The following is a 19,761-nucleotide window of genomic DNA, read 5'->3' as shown; positions in this document are numbered from 1 at the left end:
AAGTTTCTGAAGTGTGAGAAGACTTTACATGTCGAACCTTTCTGCATGAAAATGTAATCTATTGTCAGTATTTTTCTAAAAACATATAAAAATTGAACATTAATCCAATTCCAATGCAGTGAAGCATTGCAGTGCCGTGATAACTTCAAACTAAAACTTTGTTATAAAGTTTCAGGTCTCTGAAAACTAAACACAATTTGAAGTGACATTACAATCACGACATTTTAATGAAACTAATTCACAAATCAATTTCACTATTATTGTCAAGATAGATGTGTGTGTGTGTGTGTGTACATACCCCGACTTCTGATACTTCACCTCATTCCTGAATATCAAGTTGCATTGTGGGATTGTGGGGATTGTGGGAGGAGGGGCTTATTGGAGACTAAAAGTCATATCTCCAAGGAAAAAAAGCTATCATGAAACATATAAACTTTTTTATGAGTTTTTATTTATTTATTTATTTGATTTTTAAGTGTTTTATTGTTTTTTTCTCCAAAAAAATCCTGAGGTATTCACAATATAATGGCATTTATTCTGTTTGAAATGATAATGGGGGGGAAGGGGGCGATAAAATACAGCCCAAAAACAAACAAACAAAACGTTTTTAAGAAACAGACAGTAAAGCTGTGTCGATTGATACAACTGTCAAGACAATATATCCATTGTGTGTCGAACATACAAGAAGCCTTTGAACTGCAACAGCGGTGACTGAAGTCAGTCCTTCCCCCACCCCCACGCTGCACACTAGCAAAGTCATGCAATCTAGACTGACAACTGCATTTCCAAAAGACCAAGCAACAAACCTCAATGGTATTTCAAAGCAGACGTGTCCTGCCTTGCCGTCAGGGATCGCAGGTTAATAACAAGCCAATCAGTCCACCATCATAGTAGTTATCATCATCTCAAACACCGGAAAACAAAAACAAAGACTGCGCCGTAGGTGTGGGGTTCAGAACTTACTGATTAAAAACCGTCCAAGTTTCAAACAATAAAAGCTTTTACTGGGTTATTAGCAAAGTAAACTGGAGTCCAATACACCGTGCTGTGGCTTTGAACCACCAGCAGTTTGTTTGTCTTCTGTGAGGGTAAATAAACAGTGAACAAAATAATGGACATCTGACTGCCAAAAACGGTGCACTTTAGTGTGCTGCAGGTTTAGATTTTTTTCACCTGTTATTCTACGAAATAGACTGCATATTAGTGTGATGACTTTCTGTACACAATGAGAAAATGAGACTACTCCTCCACCTTGAGTCCTGTTTGCCCTCCACAAAGAAGCAATACACATAAAAACAAATAAAAAACAAACAAACCAAAAGAAACATACAAATGACCAATAAATAAATACCAGTGAGAAAAATACACTGTTGAATCATTTTCCTCGCTCTGTGTCACAGATTTTTTTTTATGATTGATAAAATAACTGCTGTGACTTTAAGAAAATAAGGAAAACACCCGATATTCTCCTCTCTACACAACAATCTGCAACACAAAACAAAACCAAAATAAAACCCATCACAAGTGCAACTCGGTCACGACAGTCTCAGCATTAAAGAAAAGAAGAAAAAAAAGCTCTGGTGTTTGACCATCAGCTCATTACTACAGCATCCGACAAACCAGAAAAAATAATAATCATAAAATAAAACGGAATACAAAATAAAAATCCAAAAGCAAAGGGCGGGGATGAAAAGAATAAAATAACGGCACACACAATTTATGACCCAAACTGGGGAAACAAGAGATAAATCGATCATATCTGATCAAAGGAAAACAATATATAATAATAATAATAATAATAATTCAAAAAAAATACTATGAGACTTTCAGTTCAGAGGTTATCTTTACGTGGCGGTTTGAATAAGGTGGACAGACACAACAGGTAACGGTGAGGAAAACAATTGCCCCACCTCGCCAGAAAAAGAAACCTTCAGAGAGACGGACGACGCCGTCCTGCGCTCAGCGCCGTCTGTCTGGGATCACCCACTTATTTCTTTGTTCAATTTGGTGTCAACTTTGCCCTGAATAATAATAATAATAATAATAATAATAACAACAACAACAGTAATCATAATAATCATTATAATAAAAAACAAAACAATGGACAAAAATAAAAGCTAATAATAGTAATCACCGTCGATAAAGACTTTTGGTAGACGAATTAACACACACACACACGCACGCACACACACACACACACACGCACACACACACACACACACACACACACGCACACACTCTGCACGCTCACACAGCTAACTGAAAAGAAGGACACGCGGCACGTGAACGAGGGGAAACAGGACGTTCAGACACTTTTTCCTAACAAACACTGTCTGCTAATAAAGATACAGCTCCTCCTCCTCGACAACAACTAGTGATGGGTACAAAGTGAAAAAGTATATTGCAAAGTCGACAGAGAACGTTTGAAAAAAAAAAAAAAAAAAAAAAAAAAGGCAAAAAAGTGTCTTTTCCTAAGTACACAAGAATTCAACATTTTTTTTCAAAAACAAAAATACAGACTATATGTGTAAAAATCATAAATAAGGATAAAGTTTTGTGCATCCCCGTCCCAACCGACCATTGTCTTGGAAAAAAGAAAAAGAAAAAACAAAACAAAACATAAAACAAAACAATGGCAGTTACAGCGGTGACAATAACATGCAATTGATATACTTTACAGCATTGATCTGTATCTCCCCCGAACTACAAACCCCAGTCTAACCCCCGTCCCTCCCCGACCCCAATACAATCCTTAAATATTTGTCAGCTCATTCAAAACATATCTCTTGCTCTGTTTTTTCTCTGAGCCAGCTGAAGGCGGCGATGTTGACCACAGGAGGGAGGCGGATGTTGGGAAAGGAAAACACACCGTCGCTAACTCCAGCTCATCTGTAAATCTGTGTATGTACAGGAGGCTTTTTTTTGTTTGTTTCCCCATCCAAGCAAGCTGACATGGTTTGAATGACTGCATAGTGAAAATGATATTTGGTTTACTTACAGATGGGGTTACGAGACACAGACAGACACACGCACACACTTTTTGCTCGGTGTTGAGGCACCGCGCAGGTTTCACGCTGTGATCCAGCTGTTCTGACACCGCTGGCCACCTGACGAGCTAATATACACACGAAGCCACTCTCGGCTGTAGCCAGCATGGCTGTGAAGAATGGGATAACTTTATACATTTGATGTGTGTGTGTGTGTGTGTGTGAATTAGTAATTACGTTTCGTTTGTCGACACACACACACATAACCAGGCGTCCACCTGACTGACGTACAGAGAGGTGTAGCGTGGCACCGTCAAACAGCACGGGCGAGCAAGTGTGTGCGCGTGTTTGTAAAATACACACCAGTTTAATAACAGAAGGACCTCGACAGCGGGAGACTGGGTCCAACTTTGGACACGAGTATTTGGACACGGGTTTGATATGGAGGGGGTAAACCGTCTCGTCTGTGGATTTGAAACGGCACCGGTGAGGACACCTCGGCTGCGTGCTGGCAGAGCGGTGCAGCGGGCGGCTGCTGAGCACCAGATTCAGGTCTATGTACAACAGTTTTAACGGCGGGGCAGAGCGGACCTGTGATGAGGAACCGCGAACCCTTTCATGTGCAAAGATTATCAGAGCAGGAAAACCCTGTTCAGTGCTGAAATTAAACCGTGGCTTGAAATCAATTTAAGGTCACATCTGGTCTGGACGTTAAACCGTCGAAGGCCGAGCTAACGGAGACGTGCCAATTTGACGTCACATCGGCCCAGGGGCCAGTTTCAGGAAATCACACGAGCTTGTCTTTGGGATTAACTCTGGTTGACTTTTTAACGGGGATTGATCACCATTTTAACCTGTGCTGCGTGGCTAACTCCCTCCAGAGCACATTCATTTCATTAGATCCGATCAGAGGGGTCATCACTCAAGATGATTTACCAACATGGTTATTTACACAATAATTTGCTCACTCTTAGTTTATACAAGATATTATAGATTACCAATCCAAGGGGCACAATGAATGACCATTTCTAACTGGATATTCATAACATCTGACAGTTTAGATGACTTTCATACTCCTAATGCACAGTGCCAAATGTATTTAAAGGGCACACCTAACTTTTTTCAGAGTGAAAACTATTCAATGCTTTTGCACATGAAAGTGAGAATGCTGAATGCATGATGACATCAGGGGGATGCCATCGACGTTGCGTATTTAGTTTACTTGTCAGGAGGAGAGCTTTCTGAAGTTTTAAAAAATAACCCTGAAGATTATTCTATTGAGTTGAAGTGAGGCTATCTGTTCCTCTACTGCTCTATTGGGGGTATGTAATTCTAAATTGCTGGAATACCCCTTAAAAAGACCTGTGTAGTTACAAGAACACCTACTTTTAGCCTTATACTCACTTACACTATTGAAGTAACACTCTTCTCTTCTTCAATAAGAGGTTGTGTCATCACAACGTGGCATGTCCTTCGAGGTGGTTCAGTCTGATTAGGATTTGCCGCTTTACATGATCACATTCAGAGCCGGATCAGTAAACCCAGAGTTGACAGAGCCAGTTGATAACCAGCTGTGTGGTAGCAGTTATCCAGGACAGCTCATGTTCAGTGAATCCCGGTAACCCAAAGACAGGAAGCTGGACTGACTTCCTCACAGGCCCGTCAAACAACAGTGAGTTCGATTTACTGAGCAGAAGGACGAGCCAGCTATTTGTATTGCCGCTGTCGCGTGTTAGTGCACCAGTCTCCCTCTGTACGGTATATGACACACACACGGCGCTGCTATAATACAGCACCCCCGAAACACACACACCTCTGAGAGTAATCAATTATAATGTCAATAACAATAGTCATAACAATAACAACAACAACGCTCTTTCGTATTTTTGTTGAGTCGTGGTCACCTTTGGTGTGAACGGTCTCGGTTGTCAAGCTTGCAGGCGACCTGTGGACAGATGGAGGGACGGACGGACAGAGTATTGGATGGATGTGACAGAAAGCATCTGGACAGACAGACTTCCCCTCTAATCATATGTACACTGTACACAGTTGTAGTATGATGCTGGGATATAAATGATTAACTACTTCCTTTACACATAGAGCTACATTTGAGGTGAAGTGTGTGTTTATAGTTTGTGAGTTAGTACTTTTGTGAAGGCGACCTTCTTGCACTTCCTTCTCTAATCCATTCCAACCAACGCTCACTTGCTTTTGCTCTCTTAAGACTTGCTCCTCTGTATTTGGTAACACGTGTAGACATTGCATTATTTCACTTATTTGGCTTAAAAGAACAAGAATAAAGTATTTGTCCTTTGGGGAAAAGAAGTGACAGCAGCGTCTAAAGCAATAAAAAGTAGCAGCAGTAGCCATGTAAAATAAATAACATAGTTTGAACAGAACAGTAAAAACATCATAAACACAACACACTAACTCGCTTGCTAAAATCATAATTGGTAGGTCGGTGTAACACCACGAAAGCTTTTTACAAGAACCAGCTGGCCTCAGAGCTCGGCTGTCCTGTGAAACCTGGGCTCTTGTTTTCCTTCCCTGTTTCCTCACTTAACTTCCTGTCATCCAACTCCAGTTTGTCTCGGACTTTTCTTAAACTTGACATCCCACTTTCTTTATCCTCCCCGTCTCCTTTCTCATCTCACTTGATACTCTCCTCTCTTTTTTTTTTTTTCCTGTCGATTCATTTCCGCTTATCTTTTCTTGCCATCCCGACAACCTTCCTGCATCTTTCTCTTGACACTTGACAGTTTCCTCTCTCTCTATCATTGCTCCTCAGTTCTGTGTCTAGCAGTGATTTGGTTTGAAGTGTGACGTAGCGTGGGAAGTTGAGAGTCTGCACATCTAGCATGCTTTGGCTGTGGCCCCTGCAAGAGGGGAAGCAGTAGGACTCCAGTCAGTCAGTCTCTGTGTGGACCCGCGCTCGTGAAGTTCATCTATACGTCTACACATTGTTGTTTCACACACACTGACCAGTGCAGCTCTGCCTGGTTCATCGAGCCTGACACACTCAGTTTCATCTCAACAATCCTCAAGGTCAGGGGTCTCAAAGTCAAATTATCTGGGGGCCACTGACGAGGCTATTTTTACTTGGAACAATAATCACATGGTGGGGGAAAAAAAAAAATCCACCTCCAGTGTTTTACACTGGAGTCTGCATATTACAAAATATTCAGACTATTCATTTTCTTGAATAATTGATTGGTTAATCGGCAGAAAAGTATTCTGCACCACAGCTCATGATTGGTCTTTGTTTCTAATCATTTTTCACGCAAAAATCATTTAAAAAGTGAAGAGTGGCTGCATTTCTTTTCTTTTCTTTTTTTTATCTGAAATTATCATAAACTGACCATCAGGTAAATTTTAGGACTGTTTTTAAAAAAAACAACAACTTGAAATTGCTTACCATTTTCTGGCTATTTATAGACTCAATAAAATATTATAATTGATAATATTGGAAAATGGTAATTGCTTTCACATTCATCTGAAATCCTAAAAAAAAAAACCAGTATTGGACAAAAAAATTAACTGAAAAAAAGAATTATTTTTTCTCAACGTGTGGGTGGTGGCTGGACTGTCGGGCCCCTACATAATTTGACACTCCTCCTCCAGTTCTTAAAACGCCAAAACTGCTTTATCAAGACTCGTCTGCGTGGATTCTTAATAACTGAAACTTTAAATCTCTTGGGCTCCACCAAACAACCACCTACACGCAGCCTTTGGTCTGGCAACACCGTGGAGCACCGCATCACACTAAACAGCTGAGGCAGACGAAGAGGAAGAGGTAGACGATGAGAGTGAAGTAAAAGAAATGCTCCACAGTTAATAACTTCTTCCTCAGTGATATTATTTGTACAAGATAAAGACTGTTGTTTCCATCTTAATTAAGCAGCACTCTGCTCCCATTTTGACCTCCAACGTGTCCCTCGTTTCTCGCACGAGTAACATTTATCTTCCAAATGTTTATCAATCAGCACACGCAGCTCCCTCTTCTTCTTTCTCCGTCTTTCCTTCACACTTGTAGAGTTTATGAAGCCTGCCGTTGCTTCCTTTCTAGCTCATCTTTTCACTCCTTAGTATGCCTCCGTCTCTTAAAACACTTTTAGTTCAACTCATCCTGAATATACAAAAATCAAAACCTTAAATGCCTCATTTTCTATAAAGCTACAATACAACGCTAATTTTTTTGTAATACTTTTTCCATTGTTTTTTCCAATTATACAGCTGCTAAAAAAAAAAAGATGGGTATTCTAACATATTTCACAGCAAAACTAATGAGCAATAAAGTCCTTGCATATTAAAAATGCGCTGGGAACAGATTAATTTGTTTTCCTTTGTGTGTTAGAGCTCTAGTGTGAATAAATGACTCGGAAATATAACTTCACTCATAGAAACAGCCAGTGAGTGTGTCTGGATAGTTATCCACACACACGCACACATGAAAATGCTCATTCACACACAACCACATATAGATACAGCCTGAGAATGTGTGAGTAGAAACACCTGAAGAATCATAATTGCACCAGACCTCCATGTAATTTATGTACAAGAGCGATTTGTGTTTGCTGAAGTAGCAGATGCTTCGTTCCAGTGTGTAGTGACTACTCTGTTGACTGATCCGACGGCTCGGATCAATGCTGGGAACAAACATACAGGTGAAAAACTTCTGAAAAAGTGAAGGAAATGTAGACAAAGATAAAAGATACACACAGTTTGTATGTAAGCGTGTGGCTGTTACACACACTGATGCGACCTGATATGATAGTGTGACGAGACAGTGAGATAATGAATGAAGCCAACTACAGTATGCACGTTTTCCTGTTCCCTCCTCCCCGTGTCTGCCTGTCCAAATTCAACAGACTATTAAACAGAGCCACCTATGTCATCTATCCATCCATCTTTCCGTCCATCGCTCCATCTGTCCATCCAGAGTCCTCCATTGAGTCTCCTTCTCTCCCTCCTCTGTGGGCTCCTCAGGTTCTCCGATGGACAGATGGACAGGCAGGATGGGTTTCTCGCTAGGCGTAGCTGCTCACGGCTAGACCAGAACAGACTTAGTCTGGGCTTGGCAAAGCTTAAACTAGGCTAGTCTAGCGTCTGGCTAAGCTAACGCCGAGCTGGTCAAGGCTAGGCTACCTACTGAAGAGCGAGTGGAGCTGGTGCTGATGGCTGTAACACTGGCTGCTGCGGGGCGACTCGGTGCGATCCATCACCGTCTGAAACCAACCAGCCACATCCACCTCCAGCACCACATAACGCAGGATGAAATTATGCTCCTGTGATGAGACGGGCAACAAAAAACAGAGGTGAAATGAGCTAACTTTGTTCTTATTCCGGTGAATCTAAACAATGTCTTTCTTGCAGAATACAAAATGTGACATACCAGCAGCGTATGGTATTTTGGCCTTTTTCTGTGATCCTTTGTGAGGCTGTAGAAAGACATATGAATTGGTAACAGATCTCAGTTAATCAGACAGTGTGAGAGGACCAAAGTAACAACAAGTTTCTTCACCACATCTGGATCTTATTCTGAGTGCAGTTATAAAAATTTGCACATGTTGAACTGACAAACCAGTCAGTTTCAGTGAGCGTCGGATTTGAACTCACCAGTCTTTGACGAAGGACTGGAAGTCGAGGGAGAAACCCATGCCGAGAGGCAGGAGAGGAGGATCTTCTTGCAGCACTTTGGTCAGAACTTCAAAGTCTGTCTTGCAATTCTTGTAGGGAAACTGTCCTGTAGCCAGCTCCACCTAGAGGACACATCGACCCATTAACATCTTCAACCGCAGCAAATGCTTAACTTGTTCGTAAGGACGCAGGATAAATAACTAAGCGTCACTTATTTCACCCTTCATCATACTAATTTGCCAAATATTGATGGCAGTCAAACAGATACTTTCAGTTTGCAGTTTAATTCCAGAGGTTCTGTAGTTAAGATCAAGAATGAACTTCTACGCTCAAACTCTTCAACTGCTATGCAGCAACAATCCTTCTTATATGCTTATAATGAATTGTGAAAAGGCCCATGTATCCCTTTCTAAAAATGATCATTTCAAATTTGATCATTTCTATTCATATTGTGTTGCATGTTCTTTCCTTTTTTTTAACTGCAACAATGATTCATCATTTAGTTAACAGAAAATTATTCTGCGACTTTTTAGCTTTAAAAATCATTCCTCACAGTATAAATACCCATCTGATACATGATGGAACTTATGTCAAAATTATTTTTATGCTATGAAATTCTGTCATTGCATCCCAAGTATGTTTGCCATCAACTCAAGCACTATTTGATTTGATATTTGTTGAATGTTTCTTCCATTTTGATCAAATATAATTGATACAAAATAGACATAATAAACACAGGCACAGCAAAAAGGAAATGCACAAATCAAGTGGCACATCAGACTGACACTGTACATATTAATAAAATGATAACAGGTTTACCAGAGAGATGCCAAGGCTCCACACATCTGCTCGGATGTCATAGTCAGGTTTGGTAGGATCTGGAGGGTCTATTCTTTCAGGCTGCAAGAATTCAAAAGCAGGCAACACTCAGTTTAGGACAACAGTGTGTGTATCATGTGTAAACAAATATTTATGATAATGCGGACTATGAATCTGGAAGCGGTTCTGTGTTTTAATCTTCATTACTGTATTGTAATTTGAGATGTGCTTGTGGTTCCTGCTTTTCTTCTTCATAATTACTTAACATTGTTACTCCTGTTTTTTCTCTCTGATTATAATTATGAGAAACATATGATCCACTCCTGCGTCCAGAAGCCACATAATAAAACTCGTACGTCACAAGTTGCATGTTTCAACGGCTCTTTTTCACCATTTGTAGTGTTTAAACAACGTGTCCTGACTGAGTGTCAGAGCAGAAACAGATGCGTCACTCTGCCCTCCTTCTCCATCCCCGCTCTCTACGTCCATCACAATCAGTTTGTAGTTAAGTAATTGTGAGACAAGACTTCAATAAACGTTGTCATTCTGTTATCCTCTCTTGCTCTTTGCACATTGATCAAGACAAATAAAAAAAAAGATACAGCGATTCAACTAACAAAATTAGATTAAATTTAAGGTCTTCTTGACTGATGCTTCAAATCACTGATAGCCCTGGAGCTATGTACACAGTGTACATTGTGTGTGTGTGTGTGTGTGTGTGTGTGTGTGTGCGTGTGCGTGTGCGTGTGCGCGTGCGCATGGGTTTTCACTTACCGCCATATAAGCAGCACAGCCGGCACTGCGAGTCTTTGCCTTGGAGTCGACGAGGCGTCCGCTGATGCCGAAGTCACAGAGTTTGATTTGACCTTTATCGTCCAGGAGGATGTTGGAGGGTTTCACATCCCGGTGGATGACACCGTGTTTCTCTTTCAGGTAGAGCAACGCTTTCACTATCTGGAGCAGAAACCCACACGCGGTAAGACTGTAAGAACAAAACAGTGAAGTGAGCAATGTTACACTTTGCCATTTGTGCGTGTATCCACGACTTACTGCCACTGTCATCTTTCCGAGGATTCGCTCTGGGATGGGGCCCTGGATTCTCTTCTTCAGCTTCTCAGCACATGTTCCCATCAGCTCCATGGCGATGAATACGTCCGTCTGTACGTGTATCCAAACACACACACACACACACACACACACACATACAAATAGATTTTACTAGTTGAATACTGAAATTAAGGGAGTTTACTCAAATAAAAGAGTACAAACACATGACTGAATTCACAATCCTATAATTTTGTTATTAAGAATACAAACAGTGAAGTATTTTGGGGAAACCCACGTTGGTCACTATGGCACCATAGCACTGGATGATGTAAGGGCAGTCATGGCTCTTCAGCACCACGTCCAAGTCCATCAGGATCCTCTTGTTCTCATCCTTGTTTCCTGTGCGACGCATTTGCTGGTGACACACACAAACAAAAATTAAAGGCACTTAATGCTGGGCGCATGCATTAAGAAACAAGCCATTAAGAAAATCAAAGAACAACAAGACTCCTGTGGTAAACTGATTGACTGCCTAATTGTTAAACAGACTGGACGGCTACAATTAAGTCATCTCTTAAACAGAGGGTGTATTATGTGAGGTTATTAATGTCACTGTGTTGGTAAACTGGTCACAATTAAAGCACTGAAGAAAATAAGACAGTAAGACTTTGCCGGGAGAGCCTGAAGCTCCTCCTGCTGACTGAGGTTAGAGAGGGTGAGTGTTTACGTCACTGTCAGAGAGACTTAATTACAATGTTCTCGTCTTCGGGTACCAACACAGGAAAAAGAAGCCAATGAGACATTGCAGCCAACAAAATGCTCGTAATACTTCAATTAACTTGACATTAAGATGTATAGAAATGTAAATCATGAGGAATCATGATGGCTCCTGCGAAAACTAGTGACCACACCAGCTCAGAGTTTTAGGGGTCCTATTAACAATAAACCTGGCTTGGGGAATAAAACAGACAAACCCACGACAAAAATTCACATTTTGCGATTCATGTTTTAGCACACCAGCTCCCCAAGGACAGACAGAACTAATAACTTGTGTGTGTGCATGCAGTCGAGTGCACACAGCATCTGGCTGCTGTCTGGCAATGTCACCACTCTGTGTTGATTTTGTCTTTACTGGAAACGTTTCAGAAGTGGAGTATCTGCTCTTTAGCAGATACATTAGTAAAATCATTTGAAGTGCCAACACTTCTCATGGTTCACAAGCATAAATACACTTTTGCAGCTCATTTAGTTGAGGGGACAGATGCCCTGTGGCTGTACTTGAATCTGTCAATCTTTGGTCTCTTCCTTCCTCAGTCATTTTAAATGTCACTTTTATCAATCTCACATTATTATTATTAAGCTGTATTTTGTTTTATTTCATCCGACCATGTTGTTTAGTAATGATTCTATCTGCAGCTGGAAATACTTAAAAACATCTGGTCAACAAACTAGTTAAGAGCCCCTATCAGATTTCTTTCAATTGTAAGACATTGAAAGGAGGTTAAGGTCGTCTTGTTCTCTTGATTTTTTTTTTTACTTGTCTCTCTCTAACTACAAACACAAAAAATTGCTTTTGCTGTGTATGTGTGAACACAAAGTCAGAAACAATTGAAATGATCATAAAATTAATTTTCAATCAATTGCCACTAAATAAAGGCACACCTTCCATAAACATATTCCAGTAAATTATAAGCTTCAGTGGCTCTGGAAAACACAGACATGCACTCAGAACTTAGACCTGGTGAACACACTCTGAGGGCAGCGGATCCGTGACAGTTGGATCCCGCGTACATTAGCCGTAATATGCAACATAATAAAGCTGGTTGTGTGAACAGTGGACAGGTGAATGCAGGAGGGTCTTACTTTGACAGCGATGACGTGGCCCGTCTTCTTGAATCGCACTTTGAAGACCTGTCCACAAGTTCCACTGCCGATCTCCCCCTCACTGATCAGGTCTGTTACCTCTGCTGGATACCGCTGTGGACGCACACAATCACAATCCAAAACTTCAGCTCTCGCTCAGGATATTGTCACTGACTAAAATGTTAAATAAATGTTGTTTTTATGCAAACTCCTCAGGCTGAAAATAACGAGGCCAGCTCTGACTTTCTGCATCATGCAGCAATATTAAACCCCACTGGGCCATTTAGTAGCAAATGTTTTGATCTGTAATTAAGCTGCTCCCCCATCGGCCATTGCTGCAGAACACCAGCATACAGTGGAAAGATGCATCAATCCACTTCTTCGTTAAAACGAAATCATTGGTGACTGAGGCGCAGTGAGTGACTTCTTATTGAGTGCAGGATGGAGCAAGCCTCCCAAGGGCTAATGAGAGGAAGTAAAAACAATCTGGAGAGCAGTAATGAGTCACATTATTTTCTCGAGCATCTGCAAACCCTGAATGGCTCTCATTACGAAACTGGACCTGAAGGCTGGGAGAGGAAGAAAACACACAAACTAAAATAAGGTCAGCCATCATTAGACAAAACAACAAGCATCAAGGTTGTTGATGCTTTTCATGATGTTCTGTTTATGGGCAAAGAGAAAAAGATGCCAGAGAGGGCCGTTGTTGCCCTGATAGAGTCTGTGCTGGGCTCAAGGGCACGCCAGCAGTGTGGATGTTTGCTTTCATAGGGTTTTAACCTTGACCTGCTTTAACAATGGTCTCTGTGCCTATTAGACCAGGAGATGTGCTTTTCCATTGCAGCTGCAAATTATTTCTGCAAACTGAGGAGAACAAGAGTGGGGCTGTATTTTGGAATATTTCAGGCGCACTGTTAAGTTTGCTTTTATTGCTGCCAGAAGGAGAAAACTGTCTTGTATTAAAGGAAGCCCAGGACACATACGTAGCCAAAACCAACATTGTATTAGCCAATCTGTCAAAACCTTCATTTCTTCCTGCTTTATGTTTCTAATAGCATTACTAATTTCCTAAAGAAATCAGACACTGTAAGTTTCAGAGGATATTACTCAACCAGGAGTAAATACACATTTGTTCCTCTTTTGTGATTTAAAGGCAGCAGGAGGATGTATGTGGGGTTGATGCAAAATATGCCAATGTAGATGGTAAAGAAGGGAAATGTCAGCCAGTGCAACACTGTGGCGCTGATGGTTTTTTATAAAGTTTTTTCATAATACTTCTCTATGGCACACAGGAACAAGCTATGATGAGGTTTGGCTACAAAGGCAGCGTTTGTTTGAAGGCTTAAGTCATTGTTGGTTTTTGTCTTTGATTGTCATGAAGAATGATCCAGACGATGTCCAGACTTGTTCTGTGATTACAACACTGAGGGGACTAAAATGCAACAAGTGTCTCTGTGTGTACGTCTCACCTGACCGTCGATTTTTAGATAACCCGTCTGTTTCATGATCTCCTGCAATTTCTGGTCAATCTCTGCACTGTAGGGACAAAAAAAACACACACACACACACACACACACACACAGAGAGACACAGACACACACGTCAGCAAACGCTACATGAAGTGTTTCTGTGAAACGTCTACAGTCACTTGAGAAGCGAGAGACGAAATGATTTAGACCTGGATGCTGTGCGCGTGTTTCCGTACATCTCTTCCACTCGCACTCGCTGCATGTGGATCCATTACGCATAACATATTTTCACAAAGTGAAAGTGAACACCGAGTGTTGGTGTGAATCTTAACCGTGTTCAAGTACGTAAGGACCGCTAACTGTGACTCTGTTTAGTCTCCCCACATTTACATCTTTACACCCCCTCTGCACTTAAAATGTTGCACTCACTGTGGCTATTTTTGCATGCGAGTTGGTGTTAATCATCATTTTCAAACCAGACACAAGTATGTTCACGGTACTTATCACTTGGCTGCCTTCTCAGGAAATGTATTTACATAAACTTGAAAGGGTATTAAATATTATTTTTCCCGCCATCTAACAATAGCAGAAGGGCAGTCAACAATAAAGATGCCTACAGATGCCACAGGAACAACATCAGTTGGTTTGTTAGTGTAAATGCAGGCAGCCTGTTACATTTGTCTTCACTCAGATAAATGTCAGCATGTGTCTAGGAATCAACGTACTTCTCTAAGCTCTTCTGGAGGCCATAAGGAGGCGTGGGCAGGGTGAGCATGTGTCGTGGGCGGCTGGGGTAAGGATGGTGCTGAGGTGAGCTCTCTGAAGATGATGAGCGGCTGCCTCCATCGTTGGCCAGGGGCAGCTGGAGCGCTGGGGTGGGGAGACATGACACATTAGACACAGATAGCTGACAAAGGGTGGTGGCAGTGTGTTTTACATCACACGCCACCATTTAAGCTCACTGTGTGTATTCCTGCATTCACATATTCCATTATTTGAATGATTTTAAGTTATTGTGCGTCAATACAGAAGTTTATAATGTGTTTGTAATTTATTAGGTTTGTTCTACAAATTTCAGTGACTTCTTTGACTTTGTATTTTCTTCCTGTAATCCGGATTTCAGAGCCCCCCCCCCGACTTAATAAAAGTGTCTAATGACAAAAGAGAACAAGATCCATCATATCCTGTATCATACCGACGGAAAATGATTTCCCGTGAGACACCGAGGAAAAATGGCCTTGGCGAGGTCAAAGAGTTATTTCACTACAACACTGCTATCCAGACCCCGCGTAATATTTAAACAGCATAAGAACTTGTTTTGTTTCTTTCCCCAAAGTTACAGCTTTGTTTTTGTTTCACTGATGTCCCAACCCAATGTTAAAACAAACAGGATGGTTATTCCAGAGCAAAAGCAACACCATTCTCAGGCAGAGAGAGACAGCACAGCGTCAGGCCGCAGTTTGGGAGGTACAGTTTAGGGATGTTCAAGCCCACAGTTTGTTTTCAAAGGAAAACTACAGTGTTTTTAAATATGGGTTTTATTTTTTAATAGCTTCAGGCATTGATTTAAACTGTAATGATAGCATTTACTCACTGAAGTCACCGCTGAGATTTCAGAACGTAGCAACATTACAAAAATACATCAAACAGGGGAACAAATATGAGCAGCGAGATGATCATGCACCAGGTTAAGTACCACTTTATTTTGGAGGTAAAACCTCCACACCACATATTTGTTTTTGGCAAACCTGGTTATTTAACTGCTCGTGTTTGTACATCCTTTTTTGGTAACGTGGTTGTGTTCCCAGATCTCAGCAATTATTTTGGTTAGTAGAAAGTTATCATAACAGATAAAACCGATGGCCGGAGCAGTGACAATAAAACCCAGGTTGTAATACGCCGCAGTTTGCGTTACCGATACTCATAAATGACTTCATAACCCTGGATGTCTGATTAACAGTTGTAGGGGCAGTTCACATCTTACTGGCACTAAAATCCAAACTCCAAACAGAGTATGCAGGATGCTTTTAGCCCCATATAAAGCCAGGTCTAAACCATGCGTTAAAGGACATGTTTAAACTCCACCAGCCTTGTAATATCGGGTGCATGTACAAGCAAGCATTGACTCATTTCCATAAAGATATGTTAAAAACTTTCAGGAGAACAATCTAAAGTAGTATTAGTATCTGTCATGCAACCAAATGCTAAGACAGAAAGTCAGCAGCTATGATGACCCCTCCCCCGACCATGAACATTATTATTGAGAGTTTATCGCCATATGTATTAGCAAATTCCCACCATCAAGTTTTTAAATGTTTGTAACAAGATTGCAAAACATTTTAAGGACCATGCAGCTGTTCTCATCATCATAATAATTTAATAGTGTTTGTGTTGTGGCAGATTGGCAACTCCTCTGAGAGCGGCTGCGGGTGTTCGTATCCATGAGTCACCTGGACAGAACAGCCTGTAAGGGGAGAATAAATTAGTGAAGGGGAGGAGGGGTTATTGGGGAGAGGAAGGAAGACTCAGGCAGTCTTTGGCAAAGATTGCATCTCCATAGTTCGGCTGGCTCCAGATGTACGGATGGGAGGATTGACGGGCAAACGGAGCGAGGAGAGGGTGAGACACACAAACACAGATTCTCGCAGGCAGTGCTGCACCGCCTCCAGCTCACACAGTGCCGCTGCAAAAAGGAAGGGGAGGGTGCCAGAAGATGAAAAACAGACAAACAACATCAAAAAGTCTGATGTGAGAGAGGAGAAATTCGGCCAAAACTGCACAGCAAAGACGAAGCTGGAAGTCAGTCAGACAGACAGTCAGTCGGACTCGGACAGGAAGCAAAGTCTTCAGTCGGCACACAAAGAAAACACAGAGAGAAAGAGAGGCCGGGGCGTTCGCAGCACTCCTGCAGGCCGACCAGTGGGGATGCTGGATTAGAGACTGTGTCAAACAAAATAACCCAAAACATCGTGCCGTGCGGAAAAGCCTCATGCACCGTGATTCTCTGCCTCCAGCAAAACAAAGGTTAATCATCTGACACACGTTCACAATCACGCATACACACACACTGTGAACATCAACACATACCAACACTACCCTGCCACTGGCACAGACGCACAAAGACAGAGAGAGAGGAGTAGAGATGGAGAGATGATGTGAGTTTAGAGGAGGTGTAAATAACTGATAAATAACGCAGATAAAAACGTATTTAGTTGTAAAATTATTAGATGAGACAAAGGATGTTTGATATAATGTGCTGGTATGTTAAAAGTTGTGGTTAATCCATGTCTTTGAAACAACACCTTGTCAAGTGCTTTTAACACAAGTTACTTCTTATATGTTACTCAAAAGACCATTTCAGTTGGTCATATTAAACAGACTTTCCCAGCCATTTGTAGATGGATTGAGTTATGTGTTTACACAAAGTATTTTTAAAACTCAAAATTAAACTGGAAGTAAGAAATGTGCATAAAAATGTTAAGATGAAGAATGTGAGGAAAGTAGTGGTGTTGGGGGCCTATTAGGCTCTACTGAAAGGGCCAAAACAAAGTAAACTAAACTAGTTTGTAGTTTTTCTCTGGTATTATTTGAGGGTGGTATGAACTGAAAAAAGATCAGAAAGAGAGGATGAAGGAGGAAGGGATTGAAGGTATAATGGGGGATCAGATGTTGAGGGGGAGTGCAGTGGCAGAGAGAGCGATGGATTGAATGATACCTGCACGCTGGGAGGGGGCTGGAGCAGGACTGAGCTGGATCACGATGACTAAACAGAGGAAAGAAAATATACACACACAGACACACACGCACATTACTGCACTGTTGTGCTGGGACAACCCTATGTGTTCACACAGACAGACACACACACGCTCCATCATAAAATAAATGGAAACAGCATACACTTTCTCACATTTGTTCTCTTCACGCATTAACAAAACACTGGCATTTTTCTATTTCTTATTGTCGACAAATCTCATTAAGACCAAAATCAACTATGCGCCACGCTGACTCTTAATACTTTCCAACGTTGTCTGTGGCATTCAGCCCAAAGCCCACTGAGTCCTAATGAACCAATACATCTAAATAAAAAGGCCCAGTAATTTCCTAACACAGCTAGGCACTGCAGATTTAAACAAACATTACCCAAACTGGAGTCAAATGTTTTTCGGGGACTGCAGATTAACACACGTTTGGTGCTCTAATGACTATTTATGGAGGCAGGATGGTGTTAGTCAACTCAAAATATAGTAGAGTGCCCATGTCCAGTGTGTAACGAAGGAACATGCAACTCATTGTAAACAATGTGGTTCATTGGTGGTCTGCAAGAGTAACGTACCCATCTCCTCCAACACCGATGCCTTAGCTCAGTATCTTCTAATTCTGGGTATCAAAGTGATATCAGTGCTCTTTTTTTCAGAGGTTTAAAATGTGTCTAAGAGTCCACAGATTAATGGTGCAACAGAAACTGGGTCATCGTCTCTAATGACAAAACTTGCTTTTGTAATGACATAGAGGGGGTGAAAAAAATGAAATTCAATTGACTTGATTATGCCAGGGTCTCATCAGGCTTTAGATACACAGACACACGTTTGGACAATCAATGTTTTTTGCTGGTTTTGGTGCTCTCATGAGACTTGACAATAAGTACATTTACCTTCATTTATTTGTTACAGACAAGCAAACGCAGCTTCATAAAACGCGAAACAAAACCAAATAGGAAGATATGTTTGCGGTGTCAAACTTATGTGGATGGACAAGAGGAGAGGATCTGCAGGAAAGAGTGAATAGTTTTAAAAGCTCACGACCGCACAGGCAGGATAATCACGTCTGTCTTACACACACCGGAGTTTCCTCTCGATGTTTCACGTCTCAAGACAACAACGAGGTGAAGTTGCAGCCTCGGCTGCAGGTCGTTTTCTCCTCAGGTGGCTCACACACACAACACTGATTTCAGGTTTCCCTCAAAACCCGCGAGGGACTACATCCAGTAATTATGCTGAAAATTAAGCATTTCATCACCATGCGATGAGCAGTAGTTCATAACACCGAAACCAACGTGATTTAACGTCGGTTCAACGTCAGCCAGCGTTAACACAGCTTTTTTTTTTTTTTTTTTTTTTTTACAAATTAGCGTCTGTTTCCGTCGAGCATCAAAAATGGCAGTGAAAACCCGACTTTGTCCAAACGTCACACTCAAATACGATGGCTACTAATGATATAAACCTCCTGATAAGATGGATATAAATGGCACGTCCGTAATATGTCATAAACAAACTGGAAACTTTTCCCCCAAAAAAGCCCCGCTCCACCGGACGGAGGGCCTTCACACCGACTATCACTGGCTGCTAGCAGGTTAGCCTAGCATGTTTGACAGGGCAGAATCAAAACAGGTTTCGGGACCTTGACTTCCAGCGGGATTATTTCACGACAGGAACATCTGGCTTTAAAATCCTGCTTTACGTTACTCAGTAAAGAATCTGTCCCGCTTCTTAAGCGGGTTATTAGACTGTGAAATCGGCGGACCGAGCTGAGTCGGCGTTTGTTTATGTAGCTAGCCTTTTAGCATATAGCAACACCTCCCTCCACCTCCCTCCTCCACCTCCTCCTCCTCCCCCCGCCGCCTCTCCGGTCTTTCTCCTGCTATTCTGTCCGTTAACCGACAACCCGGTCCCCCCCGGTGGACACTCACTCGGCCTCGGACGTGATCGCTGCGGACTCATGTCGATGTTGAGGTCGATTCTCCGGCGAGCTTCTTCATTTTCCTGCTTTAGTTTCTCCTCGATTCGCGACAGCCTCTGTTCCAACGACGACATCTTGAAAAATTGAGCACCATGTAGTTTCCCAGCAGAGCTCTCGACTCCCTCTCTGGCAGGCTGGCCAGCAACACACACACACACACACACACACACACACTGACACACACACACACACACTACTTTGGA

General features: G+C 41.7%; 1 protein-coding gene across 3 annotated transcripts; it reads right to left on the bottom strand.

Annotated features, from left to right (window-relative positions):
• Positions 1–208: 208 nt before the first annotated feature.
• Positions 209–19,696, bottom strand: map2k7 (mitogen-activated protein kinase kinase 7). Of its 3 annotated transcripts, XM_069166772.1 has the most exons (13): positions 19,509–19,696; positions 17,538–17,585; positions 14,548–14,692; positions 13,823–13,889; positions 12,354–12,467; positions 10,786–10,905; positions 10,494–10,601; positions 10,218–10,397; positions 9,444–9,524; positions 8,604–8,746; positions 8,380–8,425; positions 8,137–8,272; positions 4,815–4,932 (listed from the first exon to the last, which is right to left on the bottom strand). In XM_069166772.1, exons 1-13 carry the CDS (start codon positions 19,630–19,632, stop codon positions 4,916–4,918), a joined length of 1,329 nt encoding a protein of 442 aa, XP_069022873.1. In that variant the 5' UTR covers positions 19,633–19,696; the 3' UTR covers positions 4,815–4,915. The 3 variants fall into 3 exon arrangements, with proteins under 3 accessions (XP_069022872.1, XP_069022873.1, XP_069022874.1); XM_069166771.1 differs by lacking the exon at positions 17,538–17,585 and having other exon boundaries at positions 209–4,932; positions 8,133–8,272; positions 19,509–19,695; XM_069166773.1 differs by lacking the exons at positions 4,815–4,932; positions 17,538–17,585 and having other exon boundaries at positions 5,683–8,272; positions 19,509–19,694.
• Positions 19,697–19,761: the final 65 nt, after the last annotated feature.

The sequence above is a fragment of the Embiotoca jacksoni genome, unplaced genomic scaffold (assembly GCF_022577435.1).
Source record: "Embiotoca jacksoni isolate LCO1_2020_lvr unplaced genomic scaffold, fEmbJac1.0.p SCAF_4, whole genome shotgun sequence".
Taxonomy (NCBI): domain Eukaryota; kingdom Metazoa; phylum Chordata; class Actinopteri; family Embiotocidae; genus Embiotoca; species Embiotoca jacksoni.
The sequence above is the reverse complement of the archived record's forward strand: the minus strand, read 5'-3'. Positions and strand labels throughout refer to the sequence as shown.